General features: G+C 41.9%; 1 protein-coding gene across 2 annotated transcripts in view; it reads right to left on the bottom strand.

Annotated features, from left to right (window-relative positions):
* Positions 1–17,520, bottom strand: part of Smyd4 (SET and MYND domain containing 4) — a 49,826-nt gene that overhangs the window by 14,154 nt on the left and 18,152 nt on the right. For both annotated transcript variants that reach the window (XM_029484211.2, XM_021176973.2), the window contains exons 3-5: positions 9,812–9,956; positions 4,473–4,562; positions 750–1,905 (exon numbers count right to left, since the gene is read on the bottom strand). In XM_029484211.2, coding sequence (XP_029340071.1) covers positions 750–1,905; positions 4,473–4,562; positions 9,812–9,956 — 1,391 coding nt within the window. The remainder of the gene's footprint in view (positions 1–749; positions 1,906–4,472; positions 4,563–9,811; positions 9,957–17,520) is intronic.

The raw sequence follows: 17,520 nt of genomic DNA on the forward strand, positions 1-17,520 counted from the left end.
GGTAGAAGAGAATTGACTTATGAACCTATATTATAGTGTATATACCACACACAACATGAGTAAATGTTTAAAAATACTCTAGTTTTAAATTTTTAATTAATGGACTGGAGAGATGGCTCAGTGGCTAAGAGCACCGACTGCTCTTCCAGAGGTGTTGAGTTCAATTCCCAGCAACCATATACCTGGTGGCTCACAACCATCTGTAATGGGACCCAATGCCCTCTTCTGGTATGTCTGAAAAAAGCAATGGTGTACTCATACATAAAATGAATAAATACATCTAAAAAATTAATTTGTTGCTATTATTATTACTGTTGTTGTTATATTTATTTATTTGAAACAGGATCTTACTATGTAGCCTGGTGGGGATCTCACTATAGACAAGGTTGGATTCAGGGATCTGCCTGCCTTTGTCTCTTGAGAGCTAGAATTAAATGCATGTGCCACTACCACCTGGCTCTGGCTCAAGTTTTTAAGAGATGAGTTCTCATGTAGTTCAGACTGACCTCAAACTTGCTGTATAGCTAAAGCTGTCTTAGACTCCTAATCATCCCATCTCCACCTCCCAAGCTCTGGGTTCACAGAAATGTGCTCAAAGCTTCTCAATAGCATAATGATATATAAGACGGCTGTGTTTTCCTTTTAGGTCACTGGTTTGTTTGATGCCAGTCTTCTTTTATAGTGTTTTTCTCCTTAAACATTAGCTCTTGAAATACCAATAATGTAAGTAAAAACCATTTCTGACTTACCTGTGTGACATATGGACGTTATTGCCTGGGCATTACACTGCAGCTGTAGCATGTGTCGCAGCATGGCTACTCCCCAAACAGTCAAATCTGCACACATTCCTGGGGTCACTGCTTTCAGCTTGGGGGACTTTAAAGTTTGGGCCTGTACGCTGGCGGCTTTGAGTTGTCTGCACAGTGCGGAGACACTGATGGCACAGATGAATCTGTGTTCTGGGCTATGTTTTTCAGTATGAGGCAAAAGGCTGAAGACAGCATTATAATTACTTCCATACTTTCCATTGACATTGCATCCAGGAATTGGGGGTTCACCTAACTTGCTCTTCTCTTCACTCCCTCCCTGACTTGTGTTATCAAATGCCTTGACCAGATTCTTGCTTTCAGGTAAACAGGTGTCTGTGCTACCAGCCTTGTCACAAAGCATCCTTACAACTCTATCAACATCTTCAAATCTGGCTAAAAGAGTCATTCGCAGGGCAACATGGCAGAAGACCCCGAGTGTGAGGAGCAGCCCCCCAAGAGAACACTCTGTGCTATGGTAGAGGTCCCATGCCTGCTGCATACATTCCTGGCTGCAATACTTGGCATAGCTGCAGCTGCCACAAGGTACTGTGGCCAAAGTGTGCTTCAGACATCGGTGACAGTAGAGGTCTCCACTGGTAACTCTGGTATCCCACTTGTTCTCTAGGCAATGATGAGGTCGTGGCATTTCTCCTGGGATAAGGACACTTACAAAAGCATCTTCCTTCACCAGCAGTTCTCCTGGGAGAATGTCTTTTGTGGCAACTAGATGGCGGCCTTTCAAAGGGTGTGTGCATAAGCTGACAGAGAGGGATGCCCCAGAAATCTGTTTGTTCTCTTCCCCCAGGGCTATATCCTCAAAGGCATTGGTGAGAGCTGCAGGGAAGGGTTCTGGGAGAGTCTCCTTTTCTTGGATCTTTATTTTCAGATGCTGGACATTCCTTTGCAGAGTCTGATAGGAGGAAAGCACCAGGCTTGGCTTGGCAGTGAGGCTGCTTTCGAGATCACTGATGCTCTGTCTTGCCTCCTGGAGTCTCCCCAGGTTCACCAGGCATTCTGTCTTACGCACCATCATCTTGGGCCGCAGTCTTTCAGGATACCCATGCATACCTGCTTTCACTATGTCTTTAAGACATGCCTGAAAACAAAAGGAAATTCCAGGATGACCTTTGCTTTCCACTCTTCACTATGTACAGAAAACTATGAGCATGAAAAGGATCATTGAAAGTGGACAACTTCAGTCGAGAGCTTAGGTCTTAAATTACATCCTGTGTTCTGCTTTGAGATCTTTCCTTTTTCTCTCTTCCTTCCTCCTCCCCACCCATTCATTTCCTTCTCTCCCCTCCTCCCCTCCTTATGCTGGGGATTGATCTCACCTCCTGAGTGACCTTTTAATTGAGTGACACTAATACTTGTTTATAATATTATGTCTGATTTGTCTTATTAAACAGCCTGGCTTTGTTTGTTTGTTTGTTTGTTTGTTTTTGAGACAAAGTTTTGTCTCAAAACTTTAACCCTAAACTTTAACCCATAGAACTCTCTCTATAGATCAGGCTGCCCCAAACCCATAGGCCTGTCTTTGCCTCCTAAGTGCTGAGATTAAGCCTGTCTCACCATGACTGGCTCAATAGTTCCATTTTTTTAAGAGGAGAAAAGTCTTAGAAAATTAAGAAGGTAGATTTTGCTGGGCTTGGTGACACATCCATTTAACCCTAGCACTCGGCAGGCAGAGGCTATCAGATCTCTGTGAGTTTGAGGCTAGCCTGGTCTATATATTGAGTTCTAGGACAACCAGAACTACATAGTGAGATTCTGTCTCAAAGGAAAAAAAAAAGGAATATTCATGGAGTAAGAGGCTAGGTGTGATCTTATGCAGGCAAGCTAGGTTTTTCAATGTCTTTGTTTCTTATCTGAAAAAGAGATGACTCATCAACAGGTCATTTTAGGATGAGATAAATTATATATCTAAAGTGATGAAATGAACTCCTGGATATGTTCAATAAATGGCCACTATTATTAGAAGTAAAAGAGATGATCAATATAGGGAGGGGATAAAGGGAGAATTCTTCCTAAGTTTTTCTCCACTTGTCCTTTGGATCTACAGTCAGATTCTTGGATCTTTTTTTCATTATTTAGAGAATACTTTGATAGTTTCTGTAATCAAACCCCTGTAGATAAGTCTGAATATTTAATACAGTGCATTACTTCTGTATAAATGGAAAAATGAAGTTTAATGTGTCTAGACTAATATGGCTGTTAATTTCTGTACAGTACCAATTTAAAATGATAAACTGGGATACTTTTTTTCCAAAGTTGACAGCACAGCTAAAGTATACAACAAAATTTATATAACATGTAGTCAAATATTAGCAGTGTGCTATGCAGCAGCAGCAGTAGCAGCTTTTCTAGGTTCTGTGGCCATCTGAACAAAATCAGAGACATTCTGCCCACTCTATTTTTTTAAAAAAAGGAAAATATATAAAATCCCAGATTATTAGATTTTTGTTTTTTAGGTTTTAGTAGCAGCTCTGACCGTCCAATATTGACTATGTATCCCAGGTTAGCCACAAACACATAGCATGCCTCAGTCTTCTACATGTTAGGAATACAGTTGTGCATCACCATGCCCAGATAGATTCTTGTTCTTCTATTTGATTTGAAGAACACTGAGTGTGAACATTCAACTATTCCAACAGTCCTTAACTCCAGTGTGTAACCAATTTCTGTAAAATGCACACACGTGGAATACTTTCCTGTCCTTAAGGACCTCTATCACACACGTCAAATAGCTCATAGGCATCTTCCTGAAATACAGATCTGATTTGTTTATTCTTTCCAGATAGAATTTCTCTATATAGCCCTGGCTGCCTAGACTCCCTCTGCAAACTCAAACTGACAGAGATCCACCTACCTCTGCTTCCTGAGTGCTGGGATTAAAGGCGTGCACTAGTGCCTGGCCATAGATCTAATCTTTGTCATTTCCTAACTTAAAATCCACGGACATAATGCTCCACAGTTGATGATGTTGCAGCAGTTAGGGGATGAGAAGAAAGCCACTTACATCAGCTACCTCACTGATGCCCCTGGGCGGGGCTGGGCACCTTTCCTTTCACACTGCCCATGATGACTTCAGAAGAGCTGTATCATCAGAGGAATAAGCTCAAGCGTGGGCTATTATTTAATATCTTCTTTCAATTATGTTTATGTGTTTTGCCTGCATGTATGTCTGTGCTTTCTGCCTGTAGAGGCCAGAACAGGAAGTCAGACCCCTTGGAAATGACGTTACAGCCTATTGTGAGCTGCTATGTCGGGGCTGGGAATCAAACCCAGCCTCTGGAAGAGCCATCAAGCCATCTTTCCAGTCTTTGTGCCTGGCTTATTTAGAAGAAACAAATGAACAAGGTAATATCTGGACACATTTGGAATCTAAAATACTATTAGCAGCACATCTAGCTGATACGGACACAGAAGTGCTGGCCCATTGGAACAAATCCATGCACTGTGGACAATGACATAGCTTCTTCTTGTCAACTAACACTATTGTTTGTGGTCACCTATGAGAGGTAACATGAGTCAGAAGATAGAATGGGTCTGGGTGGATATCAGTGTTTGCAAGCTAGCTGATTTCAATGTGTGCAGAAGAACAGAGAGGAGCTCATTTTCCACTGAAGCCACAGGCAGGACACCAGGTTCTTCAATACTCACTTCATACTGACCCAGATGGAAGAGCGCTGCAGAGCGATTGGCATAGCACAGTGAAATGTCCTCAGTGTTAGGCCTTGAATGAGACACTCCCTGAAAAACAACGAGATGGTCACAGGAATAAATGGGACTCTGCATCTCAGATAATGAGGGATCTACTACTAAAGACTGAATAGAATTGGGAAAAAAAGAATACTGAACCTTCTGTTCCACTTACTTCCCATTAGCAAACCTCTGAAGATCAATGAGGAAATGAATACAGCAGTGTCAGTGTCTGCCAGTTCACCCAGGATCCTGCTGCCTCAAGAAGTCCAGTGTAAATGGATCAAACTCTTTTTTTTTTTTTAAAGAATTATTTATTTTATTTATATGATTACACTGTAGCTGTCTTCAGACACACCAGAGAGGGCATCAGATCCCATTACAGATGATTGTGAGCCACCATGTGGTTGCTGGGAATTGAACTCAGGACCCCTGGAAGAGCAGTTGGTGCTCTTAGCCACTGAGCCATCTCTCCAGCCCTGGATCAAACTCTTAATGTAACAAATGAAAGTGTAATAACTCTGGAAGAAACTATGAAGAATCAAAGTAATGCTGGAGGGATCCCTTTCAAACTCCAATAAAGAAACCCAGATATTGTTAGGTGTGGTGGCACGTGCCTTAATCCCACCACTTGGGAGGTAGATGAAGGAAGACCAGAAGTTCACAGCCAGAAGTTCTGCTACAAAGTTGAGGCTATCCTTGGCCACATGGAACCAGTCCATTAAATTAAAAAAAAAAAGAAATAAAAAAAAATGAATAAGAAAAAGTAAAACAAAACCAACCAACCAACCAAACAAACAAAAAACCCTAATAAGCCGGGCGTGGTGGCGCACGCCTTTAATCCCAGCACTCGGGAGGCAGAGGCAGGCGGATTTCTGAGTTTGAGGCCAGCCTGGTCTACAAAGTGAGTGCCAGGACAGCCAGGGCTACACAGAGAAACCCTGTCTCGAAAAACCAAAAAAAAAAAAAAAAAAAAAAAACCCTAATAAACCCACAAAAACAAACCTCTGGAGATCATAAAAGGATAAGAAACCTGAGTCCATAAAGAGAGTTCTCTGTGTGCTCTAGGCTAGCTGAAATACTTTTTCACCCATCAATTTGGCAAAGAAAAATAAAACCAAGAACAGATTACTTGACAACGGAGTGGGATGGTGAACATTCTCATTACGTTGCTAGTGAAGGTACACAGCAGTCTGACAACTAGCAATATAATTTAGCAAATGCTTTGCAGTGGGTGCTAGGTTTAGAGCCAGAGTTTTACGCATGCCAGGTAAGCATTATAACACTGATCTATGCCCTCAAGTCTTACAATTTAATATATTGTATGTATTTTATTTAGTTTTGCTTTGTTTTGTCTTTCTTTCTTTCTTTTTATTTTTCTTTCCAGAGTTGAGGACTGAACCCAGGGCCTTGCGCTTGCTAGGCAAGCGCTCTACCACTGAGCTAAATCCCCAACCCCTGTTTTGTTTTTCAAAACAGAGTTTCTTTGAATAGCCCTGGCTGTCCTGTAATTTGCTTTGTAGACCAGGCTGGCCTCAAACTCAGAGATCCTCCTGCCTCTGCCTCCCGAGTGCTGGGACTTCTGTGCATGTGCATACTACACACAGACCATGACATGTGTACTGAGGTCAGAGGACAACTCGCAGGGGTTGGTCCTCTCCTATTATCTTGCAGAATCTGAAGACTGAACTCATGTCATCCAGGACTTTGCATAACTGCCTTTATACATGGAGCCATCTCATTGGCCCACTTGGAGTTCCTAAGATTAAAAACCAAATGTGTATTTGTCCACATGAGTGACGTACCCAAGGATGCCAGAGGCACTGCATCCCTTGGAGCTGGAATTCCAGGAAGGCTTTCGGAGCCAAAGTCATGTTCTCTGCAAGAGCAGTTTTCAAGTAACCTGAGGTTAACGCCACCATACTAGGCTGTTTTTATTCACCTACATATGCCTTATATACAGTATATTATTTAACAAGGTAGATTATGGGGCTGGAAGTGAGACTAAACTAGGGGACAGGAAAAGAAACAACACCATATATATATATATATATATATATATATATATTTTTTTTTTTTTAATTTATTTATTTTATTATATGTAAGTACACTGCAGCTGTCTTCAGACACTCCAGAAGAGAGCATCAGATTTCATTACGGATGGTTGTGAGCCACCATGTGGTTGCTGGGATTTGAACTCTGGACCTTAGGAAGAGCAGTTGGCGCTCTTAACCACTGAGCCATCTCGCCAGCCCTTTTTTGGTTTTTTGAGACAGGGTTTCTCTTTATAGCTCTGGCTGTCCTGGAGCTCACTTTGTAGACCAGGCTGGCCTCGAACTCAGAAATCTGCCTGCCTCTGCCTCCCGAGTGCTGGGATTAAAGGCGTGCGCCACCACGCCCGGCTAACACCATATATTTTTGCAACTCTTGAAATTTAACTATATGAGCATATTTCCTATCCCCCTAAATAAATGTATAATACTAACAAAATAATAGTATGTAATAATAACCAGTGTTGCTTAAGAAATGAGCATTCCCACATTCTTTCAGAATGGATGTTAACTAGTCCTTTCCTGGAGAACAATTCAGCATCACTCAGAGGCTTGACCCCACACTTGTGCTAATTCATCCCAAACAAAACACTGGTTGTACATAAAAATATTTATACAGAAAGATGCTTATTATAGCATCATAATGCCAAATAATATGCCAATATTAGATCTTAAATTAAGTACATTTCTTCTCTGTAACAGAACACAGAGTTAGCTATGGAAAATTACTTGGAGCTGAAAATTTAATACTGTGAGAAAATGGGTACAATAAATCGTGAAGGGAAAGAGTGGGTTACAAAACAGTAAGTGCAGCATTATCCCAATTTTGTAAAAGAAAAACACATTCTCACAGGAAAAACTGTAGCTGGCCGGATAGAAGCAGAAATTTAACAGTACTTCACTGGTTATGACTTTTTTTTCTTACTCTTTATACTTCTCTATATTTTCCAAAGTAACATTTATTACTTTTACAGTCAAAACAACAAGCATTACTTTAAAAGAAAGAAAATAGCAGCTCTCTATAAAATTGCAAAGTACCGTAATCACCAAAACAGCAGCTTCATGGAATAGGAAGTCATCCCCCTCTCCATCCACAGCAAACCTTCATTTCTTTCTTCTTGAGACAAGGTCTTGTGTAGCCCAGACGGATGTCAAACTCATTCTAGAGCTCATTTTAAAAGATTTATTTTATTTTTAAGATTATGTGTATGTGTGCATGTGTTAACGTGGGTGCCTGCGGAGGCCAGAAGAGAGTTTTGGATTCCCTGCAGTAGGGAGACCTGCCATGGTCTCTGCAAGGGCAGCAGGCGCTCGTGAGCCTGAGCATCTTTGCAGTTCCTCCTTTCTTATTTTTACCTGTTTTCATTAAGCAACTTTCCATGGGGTAACATTTAGGATGCAAAGGCCGTAAAACTGAAGCCGAATACCTTCTTACACCATTACAAAGAAGGGCTTTACACGTTTGTAGAGTGGATGTTGAAGCTTTAATATTTTTAGGAAAGTTAATTCCAAGGGTGGAATATTGACTTTTAAAGATACAGGACATGCACAGCTCTCTGAACCCCAGGGCTGGGAACAGAAACCTTGGGCATCAAGCTTGTAAGGAAAGTGGTATAGCTTGGAGCTACACCTCATTTTACCCTTTTCTTTCTCCTCTCCTAGACAGGGTCTCATAGAGCTCATGTTAGCCTCAAACTTGCCGCAAAGCTAAGACTGACTAGCCTTCAACTCCTGACCTTCTTCCCTTCCTAAAGCTTGGATCATAGGAGTGTGCCAAACTCCTAGGCTCACTCCATTTTTTTAATATATAAAGTCACAGATCAAGAGTTGGACATAGGGCTGGTGAGATGGTTCAGTGGGTAAGAGCACAGACTGCTCTTCCAAAGGTACTGAGTTCAAATCTCAGCAACCACATGGTGGCTCACAACCACCCATAATGAGATTTGGTACCCTCTTCTGGTGCGTTTGAAGACAGCTTCAGTGAACTTATACTAATAAATAAATCTTGGGCCGGAGCAAGTGGGGTTGGTTAGAGCAAGCAGAGGTCCTAAGTTCAATTCCCAACAATCACATGAAGGATCACAACCATCTGTACAACTAAAGTGTGTACTCATATACATAAAATAAATAAACTAAAAAAAAAAAGAGTTGGACATATTCTTGTTTTAAGCCCATACAGATCTCTGAAAAGTCAACAGAAGGAATTTTCCCAGGGTTCCAAGGAAGCAAGTCTGAGTTAGAATAACACAGTGTTCATAGCCTCAGTTCTGCTTCCAAATCTAGCTTGGTAGGGCTGGAGAGATGGCTCAGCAGTTAAGAACACTGGCTGTTCTTCCAGAGGACATGGGTTTGATTCCTAGCACCCATACATAACCTGTAACTCTAGTTCCAGGGGATATGATGCCCTCTCCTGGGCTCCTTGGGTACCAAGTGCACATGCAGTTCACATAAATGTAGGTGAAAACCCATACATATAAAATAATAATTAAAAAATATAGTTTGTCATGGTTAGTGTAAAGTATTTGTTGTTGTTAATAGTAGTATGTTAACATATAACCAAGAAAATCTAGTTTGACTAGGCTATGGCAAATCCATTCATTTTCTTCCTTCTTTCTTTCTTTCTTTCTTTCTTTCTTTCTTTCTTTCTTTCTTTCTTTCTTTTTAAAGCAATATTTAAGTCATTCTGGCTGTTTACTTTATTGAGACAGAGTCTTACTACATATCCCTGGCCAGGCTGGAACTTGTTATGTAGACCAGGCTGGCCTTGAACTCAGAGATTCACCTGCTTCTGCCTCCTGAGTGCTGGAACTAAAGGCAAGTGCCACCAAACTCAGCCAAAGTCATTCTAGTTGTAAGCTAGCAAGGTGGCTAGCTAAAAACCTAGCCATTCACTAACTTAGGAGCATCAAGCTAAAATTTTCATTAGTTCTTCAGACAAATGCTGTACAGTTCAGTGAGAATACCTGGCAAAGGGACAATAAGCTTGCTGCTGCTATGGGTCTGAAGGAATATGGGAAGAATCTTGCCAAAATTCAGGACATATAAACAGTCTTTTGTTTGTGAATATAATCAACAATAGAATTCTACTATATTTTTCCCAAATCCAATCCAACTAATAAAGAAGAAGAAACAAACAAACAAAAAAACCCAAACAACCCAACCAACCAAAGCAAAACAATGGACTGGTTATGAGTCTGCACTTTGCCTCTATCTTCCGCCTTGTTCAACTGCTGGTTGGACGCACGTTACCTTAGAGTACAGCACTGCAGCATCTGTGTACTCCTTTTCTTGGAACTTCCTGTTTCCTTCTTCTCTGTAGAAGAGGGGAGCATCATAGTCCTTTTCCACCGAGTAACTACTAGAAAGTTCCTTCAAAAACATCTCATCCTCAGGTCTTTGTGAAGAAAGAAGGGAACAAACAAAATGGAGAAGTCTGTTATTTCAAGGAAGACTCTGAAGTAACTGTATTTGAAATGGCAACAAATGGTTGAGGGCGCTGTGCACATAGGGCTCTATGCACTATGTGATCCAACAGGAGAATCCTCCCCACTCTCAGAGACACAGGGGCAGGGAGACCCACTCAGAGCAGAGGGCGCTAATTGTCTGACTCTAACTCATACTTCACGCCAACGAATCATCGCTGGGATCACAGGTCGCAGTGAAGCCTGGGTGTAGAGAATGATAGCCCGGGTGTAGAGAATGATAGCCCGGGTGTAGAGAATGATAGCCTGGGTGTAGAGAATGATAGCCTGGGTGTAGAGAATGATAGCCTGGGTGTAGAGAATGATAGCCTGGGGGGAATGATAGCCCGGGTGTAGAGAATGATAGCCCGGGTGTAGAGAATGATAGCCTGGGTGTAGAGAATGATAGCCTGGGTGTAGAGAATGATAGCCTGGGTGTAGAGAATGATAGCCTGGGGGGAATGATAGCCCGGGTGTAGAGAATGATAGCCCGGGTGTAGAGAATGATAGCCCGGGTGTAGAGAATGATAGCCCGGGTATAGAGAATGATAGCCCGGGTGTAGAGAATGATAGAACTGAGGGGATGGCTAAGCAGCTAATTGCATTTGCTGTAATTCTAGTTGTAAGGCAGCAAGGCAGTCCATATCATATCAGATGGCTCTCAACCATGTTTAAGCCCAGCTCCAAGGGCATCTTACATCTCTGACCTCTATGAGTGCCTGCACTTGTGGGAACATATCCACATACAGAAACATATACGTGATTAAAAATAATTAAAAATAAGCTGCCCCCCCCAAAAAAAGGGAGGGGGCTGGAGAGATGGCTCAGGGATTAAGAGTGAGGTCCTGAGTTTAATTTCCAGCAATTACATGATGGCTCACAACCACCTGTAAATGGGATTTGATGCCCTCTTCTGGTGTGTCTGAAGATAACGACAGGATACTCATTCATATATAGAGATATCTATATCTATACATAATAAATAAAAATACTTTTTAAAAAGTGAGGATCTGGGCATGGTGCAGCCGTGATAATGCCAGCTATCAAGAGACTGAAACAATAGGATCACCACCAGTGAGACGGTAACCTGAGCAAGACACTAAGGTTTTTTTTCTCCAAACTCATAGGCACATAACACACACACACACACACACCACACCACCACCACAGGACACTAAGGATGTTAAAAGTGTGTGTATGTGTGGGGTGTGTGTGTGTGGTGTGTGTGTATGTATGTGTGGTGTGTGTGTGTGGTGTGTGTGTATGTGGTGTGTATGTGTGGTGTGTGTATGTGTGTGTGGTGTGTGTATGTGTGTGTGAGTGTATAGGAGCAACTCACAAAGGCACTTGTTACCAAACTTGCAACCTGAATTTGATCCTGGCATCCAGATGATGTAGGAAAGAACTCCTACTAGCTGTCTTCTGATTTCTACATCAATGTGTATACATATAACCACAAAAAAAAAATCAAATAATTGAAAAAACAAACTTGCTGAGTGGGGTGGTGCACACCTTTAACCCCAGGATGTGGGAGGCAGAAACAGGGGCATCTGTGTGAGTTTGAGGACACTCTTATCTACATAGTAAATTCCATAACAGCCAGGGAGACACAGTGATGTCTTGTCTCACAATAAATAGATAGATGGGGGCTGGAGAGAGAGCTCAGTGGTTTGGTTCCCAGCACCAACAGAGAAGCTTACCACCAGCTATACCTCTAGTTCCAAGGGGTCCAATACCCTTCTCCTGGTTTCCACAGGCACCAGGTATGTACACAGTGAACATACAGACATGTAGACAAAACACTCATACACATAAAATAAAGATAAATTTAAAAAATGAAGTGCAATAAAACCCTTTTTAGCTTGAAATAACTTTTTACAAACGCAGCACAGGAATTCCTGTGTGACATCTAAGACTGTATAAGGGCAAACACCTCTCTCTGTTCACATTACCACTCGCTGTCCTGTAATCCACCCAGGGAGTGTTGCCAACTTAAAAGGCAGTGCTACTACTCTCAGCTTTAATTGTTTTTTCTTGACATGTCTTTGTACCTATCATAGACAGGCCTCAACCTTTTTTTTTTCCTGTATAGGAGTTCACTGTAGCTGTCTGTCTTCAGACACACCAGAAGAGGGCATCAGATCCCTTTACAGATGGTTGTGAGCCACCATGTGGTTGCTGGGAATTGAACTCAGGACCTCTGGAAGAGCAGTCAGTGTTCTTAACCACTGAGCCATCTCTCCAGCCCTACAGGCCTCTTACCTACAACCTCCCTTCCTCAGCCTCCTAAATGCTAGTAAAGATTTTTTTAATTTTTAAATTTTTTATGTGTACCTATATGCATATATGTGCATTGCATGTGTGCAAGTTTCCATGGAGATTAGAAGAGGATGCTGGGTTTCCTGGAGCTGGAGTTACGGGTGTCTGTGATCCAACTGTCATGGGTGCTGGAAGTGAACTCCAGTCTTACAGGAGAGCAGCAAAAGCAGGTGGCGGTGGCAACACACGCCTGTAGTTCCCAGTGCTTGGGAAGCAGAGAGGGAAAGATTTTTGTGAGTTTGAGGCCACCATGGTCAACAAAGCAAGTCTATGACAGCCAGTACTACACAGAGGTACCCTGTCTCAACCCCCATCCCCACCCCACCCCCCAAAAAAGAAGAAAGAAGAACAGCAAAGCCTCTTAGCGGCCTAGCCTCTCTTCAGTCCCACAGATGTTTTACTTAGTTGAATCTCACTAAGTAGAGCAGGGTGGCTTCAAACTCAGAGAGATCCTCCTGTCTCTGCCTGAGTATTAGAGCAAATATCACTCCCTATCACTGTGGCTGAGAGTGTAAATGTTAATGTGTGTTGCTGAAGTGAGCCTGAAAGTATACATTTTAAAAATTATTTATTTTTATTTTATGTGCATTAGGTTTGAGGGTGTCAGATTCCCAGGAACTTGAGTTACAGACATTTGTAAGCTGCCATGTAGTTGCTGGAAATCGAACTCAGGACCTATGGAAAAGTAGCCGCTTTTCCTACGGAAAATCTTACCCGCTGAGCCCCTGAAAGTATAAAATTTAATGTGAAGCTCCCCAGCTTCCGATCCGAGTGCCTGTGTAACTGTACAGAAGTGTACTGAGTTTACAGACTTTGGGCCTGCTTAATTTTGGTGTATGATGCTTTTATTTATTTATTTCCAAGGCATTTTATAATAATATTTATAAAATTATTATTTGAGAGGCAGTTGTTTTAAAGCAGGGTTTCTCTGTGTAGCCCTGGCTGTCCTGTAACTCACTCTGTAGACCAGGCTGTCCTTGAACTTGGAGATCCACCTGCCTCTGTCTCCCAAGTGCTGGGATTAAAGGCGCAAGCCACCACTGCCTGGTTAAATTATTATTACAAAAGAAAAAAATGCCAGGCGTGGTGGCACACGCCTTTACTCCTAGCACTTGTGAGGCAGAGGCAGGAGGATTTCTGAGTTCAAGGCCAGCCTGGTCTACAGAGTGAGTTCTAGGACAGCCAAGGGCTACACAGAGAAACCCTGTCTCGAAAACAAAAAAAAAAAAGAAAGAAAGAAAAAAAGCAGAGAACCTGACATCCTCCACTGACTTCCATGTTACATGCACATGCAAGCATACACATCTGCATGCACCACACACACACACACGTGCAGAAATAATTCTTTTCCTTTTAAAAAAAGATTTCTTTCTCTTTCTCTTTCTTTTCTTTCTTCCTTTCTTCCTTTCTTCCTTTCTTCCTTTCTTCCTTTCTTCCTTTCTTCCTTCCTTTCTTTCTTTCTTTCTTTCTTTCTTTCTTTCTTTCTTTCTTTCTTTCTTTCTTTCTTTCTTTCTTATATGTAAGTACACTGTAGCTGTCTTCAGACACTCCAGAAGAGGGCATCAGATCTAATTACAGATGGTTGTGAACTCAGAACTTCGGAAGAGCAATCAGTGCTCTTAACTGCTGAGCCATCTCTCCAGCCCAAAATAATTCTGACAAGTAACATGGAACAATCAAGTTTTATTATATGATACATATTAATCAACACTTATAAATACATGATTATGCACATTTATCATATTGTGCAACCATCACTGCTGTCTTTTTGTTTTGTTTTGTTTTGTTCTTTTGAGGCTGGGTTTCTGTGTTGTTCTGGAACTCACTCTGTAGACCAGGCTGGTCTTGAAGTCAATGATCTGCCTGCCTCTGCCTCCCAAGTGCTGAAAACAAATGTGTGCACCACCATCTCTGGCTATCACTGCTGTCTTTTTTTTTTTTTAACAGTTATTTATTTCGTGCATGTGTATGTGTATGTGTATAAGCATGTAACATATGTCATGGCATGCATGTAGAGGTCAGAGGACAACTTTCAGGAGTTAGTTCTTTCCTCCCACTGTGGGTTCTAGGGACCAAACTCAGGTTGTTAAGACTTGTATGGCAAGTGCCTTTACCACAGAGCCATCCTGCTGGCCCTTTTTATATCCTTATATAAAAAGATCATATGCCGGGCGGTGGTGGCGCATGCCTTTAATCCCAGCACTTGGGAGGCAGAGGCAGGCGGATTTCTGAGTTCGAGGCCAGCCTGGTCTACAAAGTGAGTTCCAGGACAGCCAGGACTATACAGAGAAACCCTGTCTCAAAAAAAAAAAAAAAAAAAAAAAAAAAACCAAACAAAAAATAACCCCCCCAAAACAAAAGGATGATATAGTATTGTGGGGGAGTGGGTGAAGTCCTGAACGAATGTGTTCTGTTGACACGATGTACTTGAGACCGACCCATGGGAATTGGCAAGCCTTCCTCTGGTCCTGTGAGGATGCTGATAGTCTGTCTAAGAACGAGAGGTCACAGGCCTCTCCTCTGGATGACTGTAACCCCAGACTGTTCCTCCACAGAGACTGTCCACCAAGCTGCCCTGCCTACTTAAGCTGTACACAGTGAATGAGCTGACTTTCCAGGTTACAGCACAGTAGACACTGTCCATTAGTGAGAGCACAGCCTAGCCTAGTACAAATGTCTGCTTTCTTCAGGTTTCCAGAACCAAGCCTTGCTGGATAGAGCATATTTGTTTGTTTGGCTTATTTCACTTGATAAAAAGTTTTCAAGGAGGGCCAGGCATGGTGGCGCATGCCTTTAATCCCAGCACTCGGGAGGCAGAGGCAGGGGGATTTCTGAGTTCAAGGCCAGCCTGGTCTACAGAGTGAGTTCCAGGACAGCCAGGGCTACACAGAGAAACCCTGTCTTGAAAAACCAAAAACCAAAAACAAACAACAATAACAACAAACCAAAAAAAAAAAGTTTTCAAGGTTTAATTTATTGCATGTCACAGAATTTCACTGTTTAAAAAAATGGCTGAATAATATTTCACTATCCATTCATGTATTTGTAGGCATTCATGTGTGTAGTGGTTTAAATAAAAATAGCCCCCTAGGCTTCTACAGTTGAATGCTTAGTCATTGGGTAGCACTACTAGAGAGGGAATAGAAAGTGTGGCCTTAGTGGAGTAGGAGTGGCCTTGTTGCAGGAATTGTGTCACTTTGAGGTTCCAGCAACAAGGCTGCTCTGATCACATCCAAAGACCTTCTAGGTCTGTGATCTGGATGGAATTCAGACATGCCCTTAATATACACCTTTAATCAAAAACAATTAAGGTAAAGTTAGTTTGTAAAAAGAAGCACCCATGTTTGAAAGTGATGTTTAATTAAGAGTGACGAATTAGAGAAAGATCTGCTGTCACGAGAGCAGAGAGGAAGGAGAGACAGTATAAGAGGGAGCATGGCAGAGGGAGAGGGGAAGCAGGGGCTTTCACCAGGGCATTTGTACAGAGACAGGTTGCAGAGCTAGAACAGGTGTAGACAGAACAAGCCAGAGAATGAGAAGGAGCCAGAAGATTAGGACAGATTGCCAATGTTAATAGGCTAAGCAGAGCATTTTAGTCAGAAACTGAGAGAAGTCAAATTGAATCAGTTAGCTTGGAAAGGAGTTTGAGCAGCAACAGCTGAGTTAAACTAGCCAACAGAATCCAGAAAGAACTAGAAAAGTTCTTTACTCAGCAGCAAATCTCAGAGGCTAAAACATCCTTGGCCTAGATTAGACTGCATGGAGGCTAGACACTTCCAGGGCTAGGCCTAGGTTAGCAGACGGAGAGAGTAAGCCTTGGAGACAACAGTTACTACAGAAGACTATGTACAGACATGGATATAAACCTCTTAGCCACTTCTCCAGCGTCATGTCTGTCTGCATTGTTAGGAGTCATCTAGGAAAGGCTAAGGGCATGCAAGCAACTTTTCCAGAGATGGCCCACTGTTTTCTGCATGGCCTTTGAGAGGCGAGCTCTGAAAGGCAAGGTTCCAAGAGACTTCATTCCAGGATTGCTGCTTATTTACGATATGCCTTTTCTTGTCCCTGTTAGTTAGTATAATGATTCCTGAGCTTTAGCCCATCCTATTGGGCATATTTTCTGCAGATCAACAAAAAGATGAACTTTCACAAATTAATGCTGTTTAGATGAATTAATGATTTTATAAAATTCCTGATTTGATTTAAATAATTTTAGGAAGAAAGTTTTAGGAGATAGGTTAGTTTGCCAGAAAGATGTAATAACGTCAGAATCAAAAATAGAATGTGGCTGGACAGTGGTGGCGCATGCCTTTAATCCTAACACTTGAGAGGCAGAGGCAGGCGGATTTCTGAGTTCGAGGCTAGTCTGGTCTACAGAGTGAGTTCCAGGACAGCCAGGGCTACACGGGGAAACCCTGTCTAAACAAACAAAACAAAAAGAATAGTAAATAAAGGCTGCATAATAAAGAATACAATGAGCTTTCACAACTACCCCAGAAAGAGACAGGCTTGGGGCAAATTTGTGATCAAGGAAAAATATTCATTCTAGATCAGGTCCAAGGATGAAGCCACAAGTGTGTGATATGATGAACAAGACCATGGATAAACTGTTGTTTTGAGCTTATAATGAGCTTAAAGAATAAAACACTGCTTTGAACGTAACTATCAACATTCTTCTGTAGCTTTCCTTTTATATAAAATTTTACCTATGAGATAATTTTCTAAAGAACTTGTGTCTATAAAGGTACAGAAGGACAGAGAGAAAAGAAATAAGGTGGTGGCATCTGGGCTCTGCCCCATCCACCCAAATAAATATGTGTGTGTGTGTGTGTGTGTATGTCTGTTTATCTATATGTATGTATATACATACATGTGTAGGTATATGTGTATGTGTATAAGTATGCATGAACACTTGTGAAGTTGATGAGACAAGTGAGTGGTTGGGCCCCCCAGATAGAATGTGTGTGCCTGTATATGTCTATGTGTGTGCTTGAATTCATTGTTTCTTCTTTTTCTTTTCTCTCTGGTTCACAAAGCGTTAACAAGTTCTAGGCCTCTTGCTTGGCCAGCAAGATGTCCTTGAACTAGAGAACTAAGAAACTGAACACATAAGCAGTAAGATCATAAGGCCAGGGATCATCAGTCTTTAGTCTTCATCCAACTCTGTCCCACCTCAGC

This window comes from Mus caroli, unplaced genomic scaffold, assembly GCF_978045245.1.
Source record: "Mus caroli unplaced genomic scaffold, Mus_caroli_1 scaffold_13, whole genome shotgun sequence".
NCBI classification, from domain to species: Eukaryota; Metazoa; Chordata; class Mammalia; order Rodentia; family Muridae; genus Mus; species Mus caroli.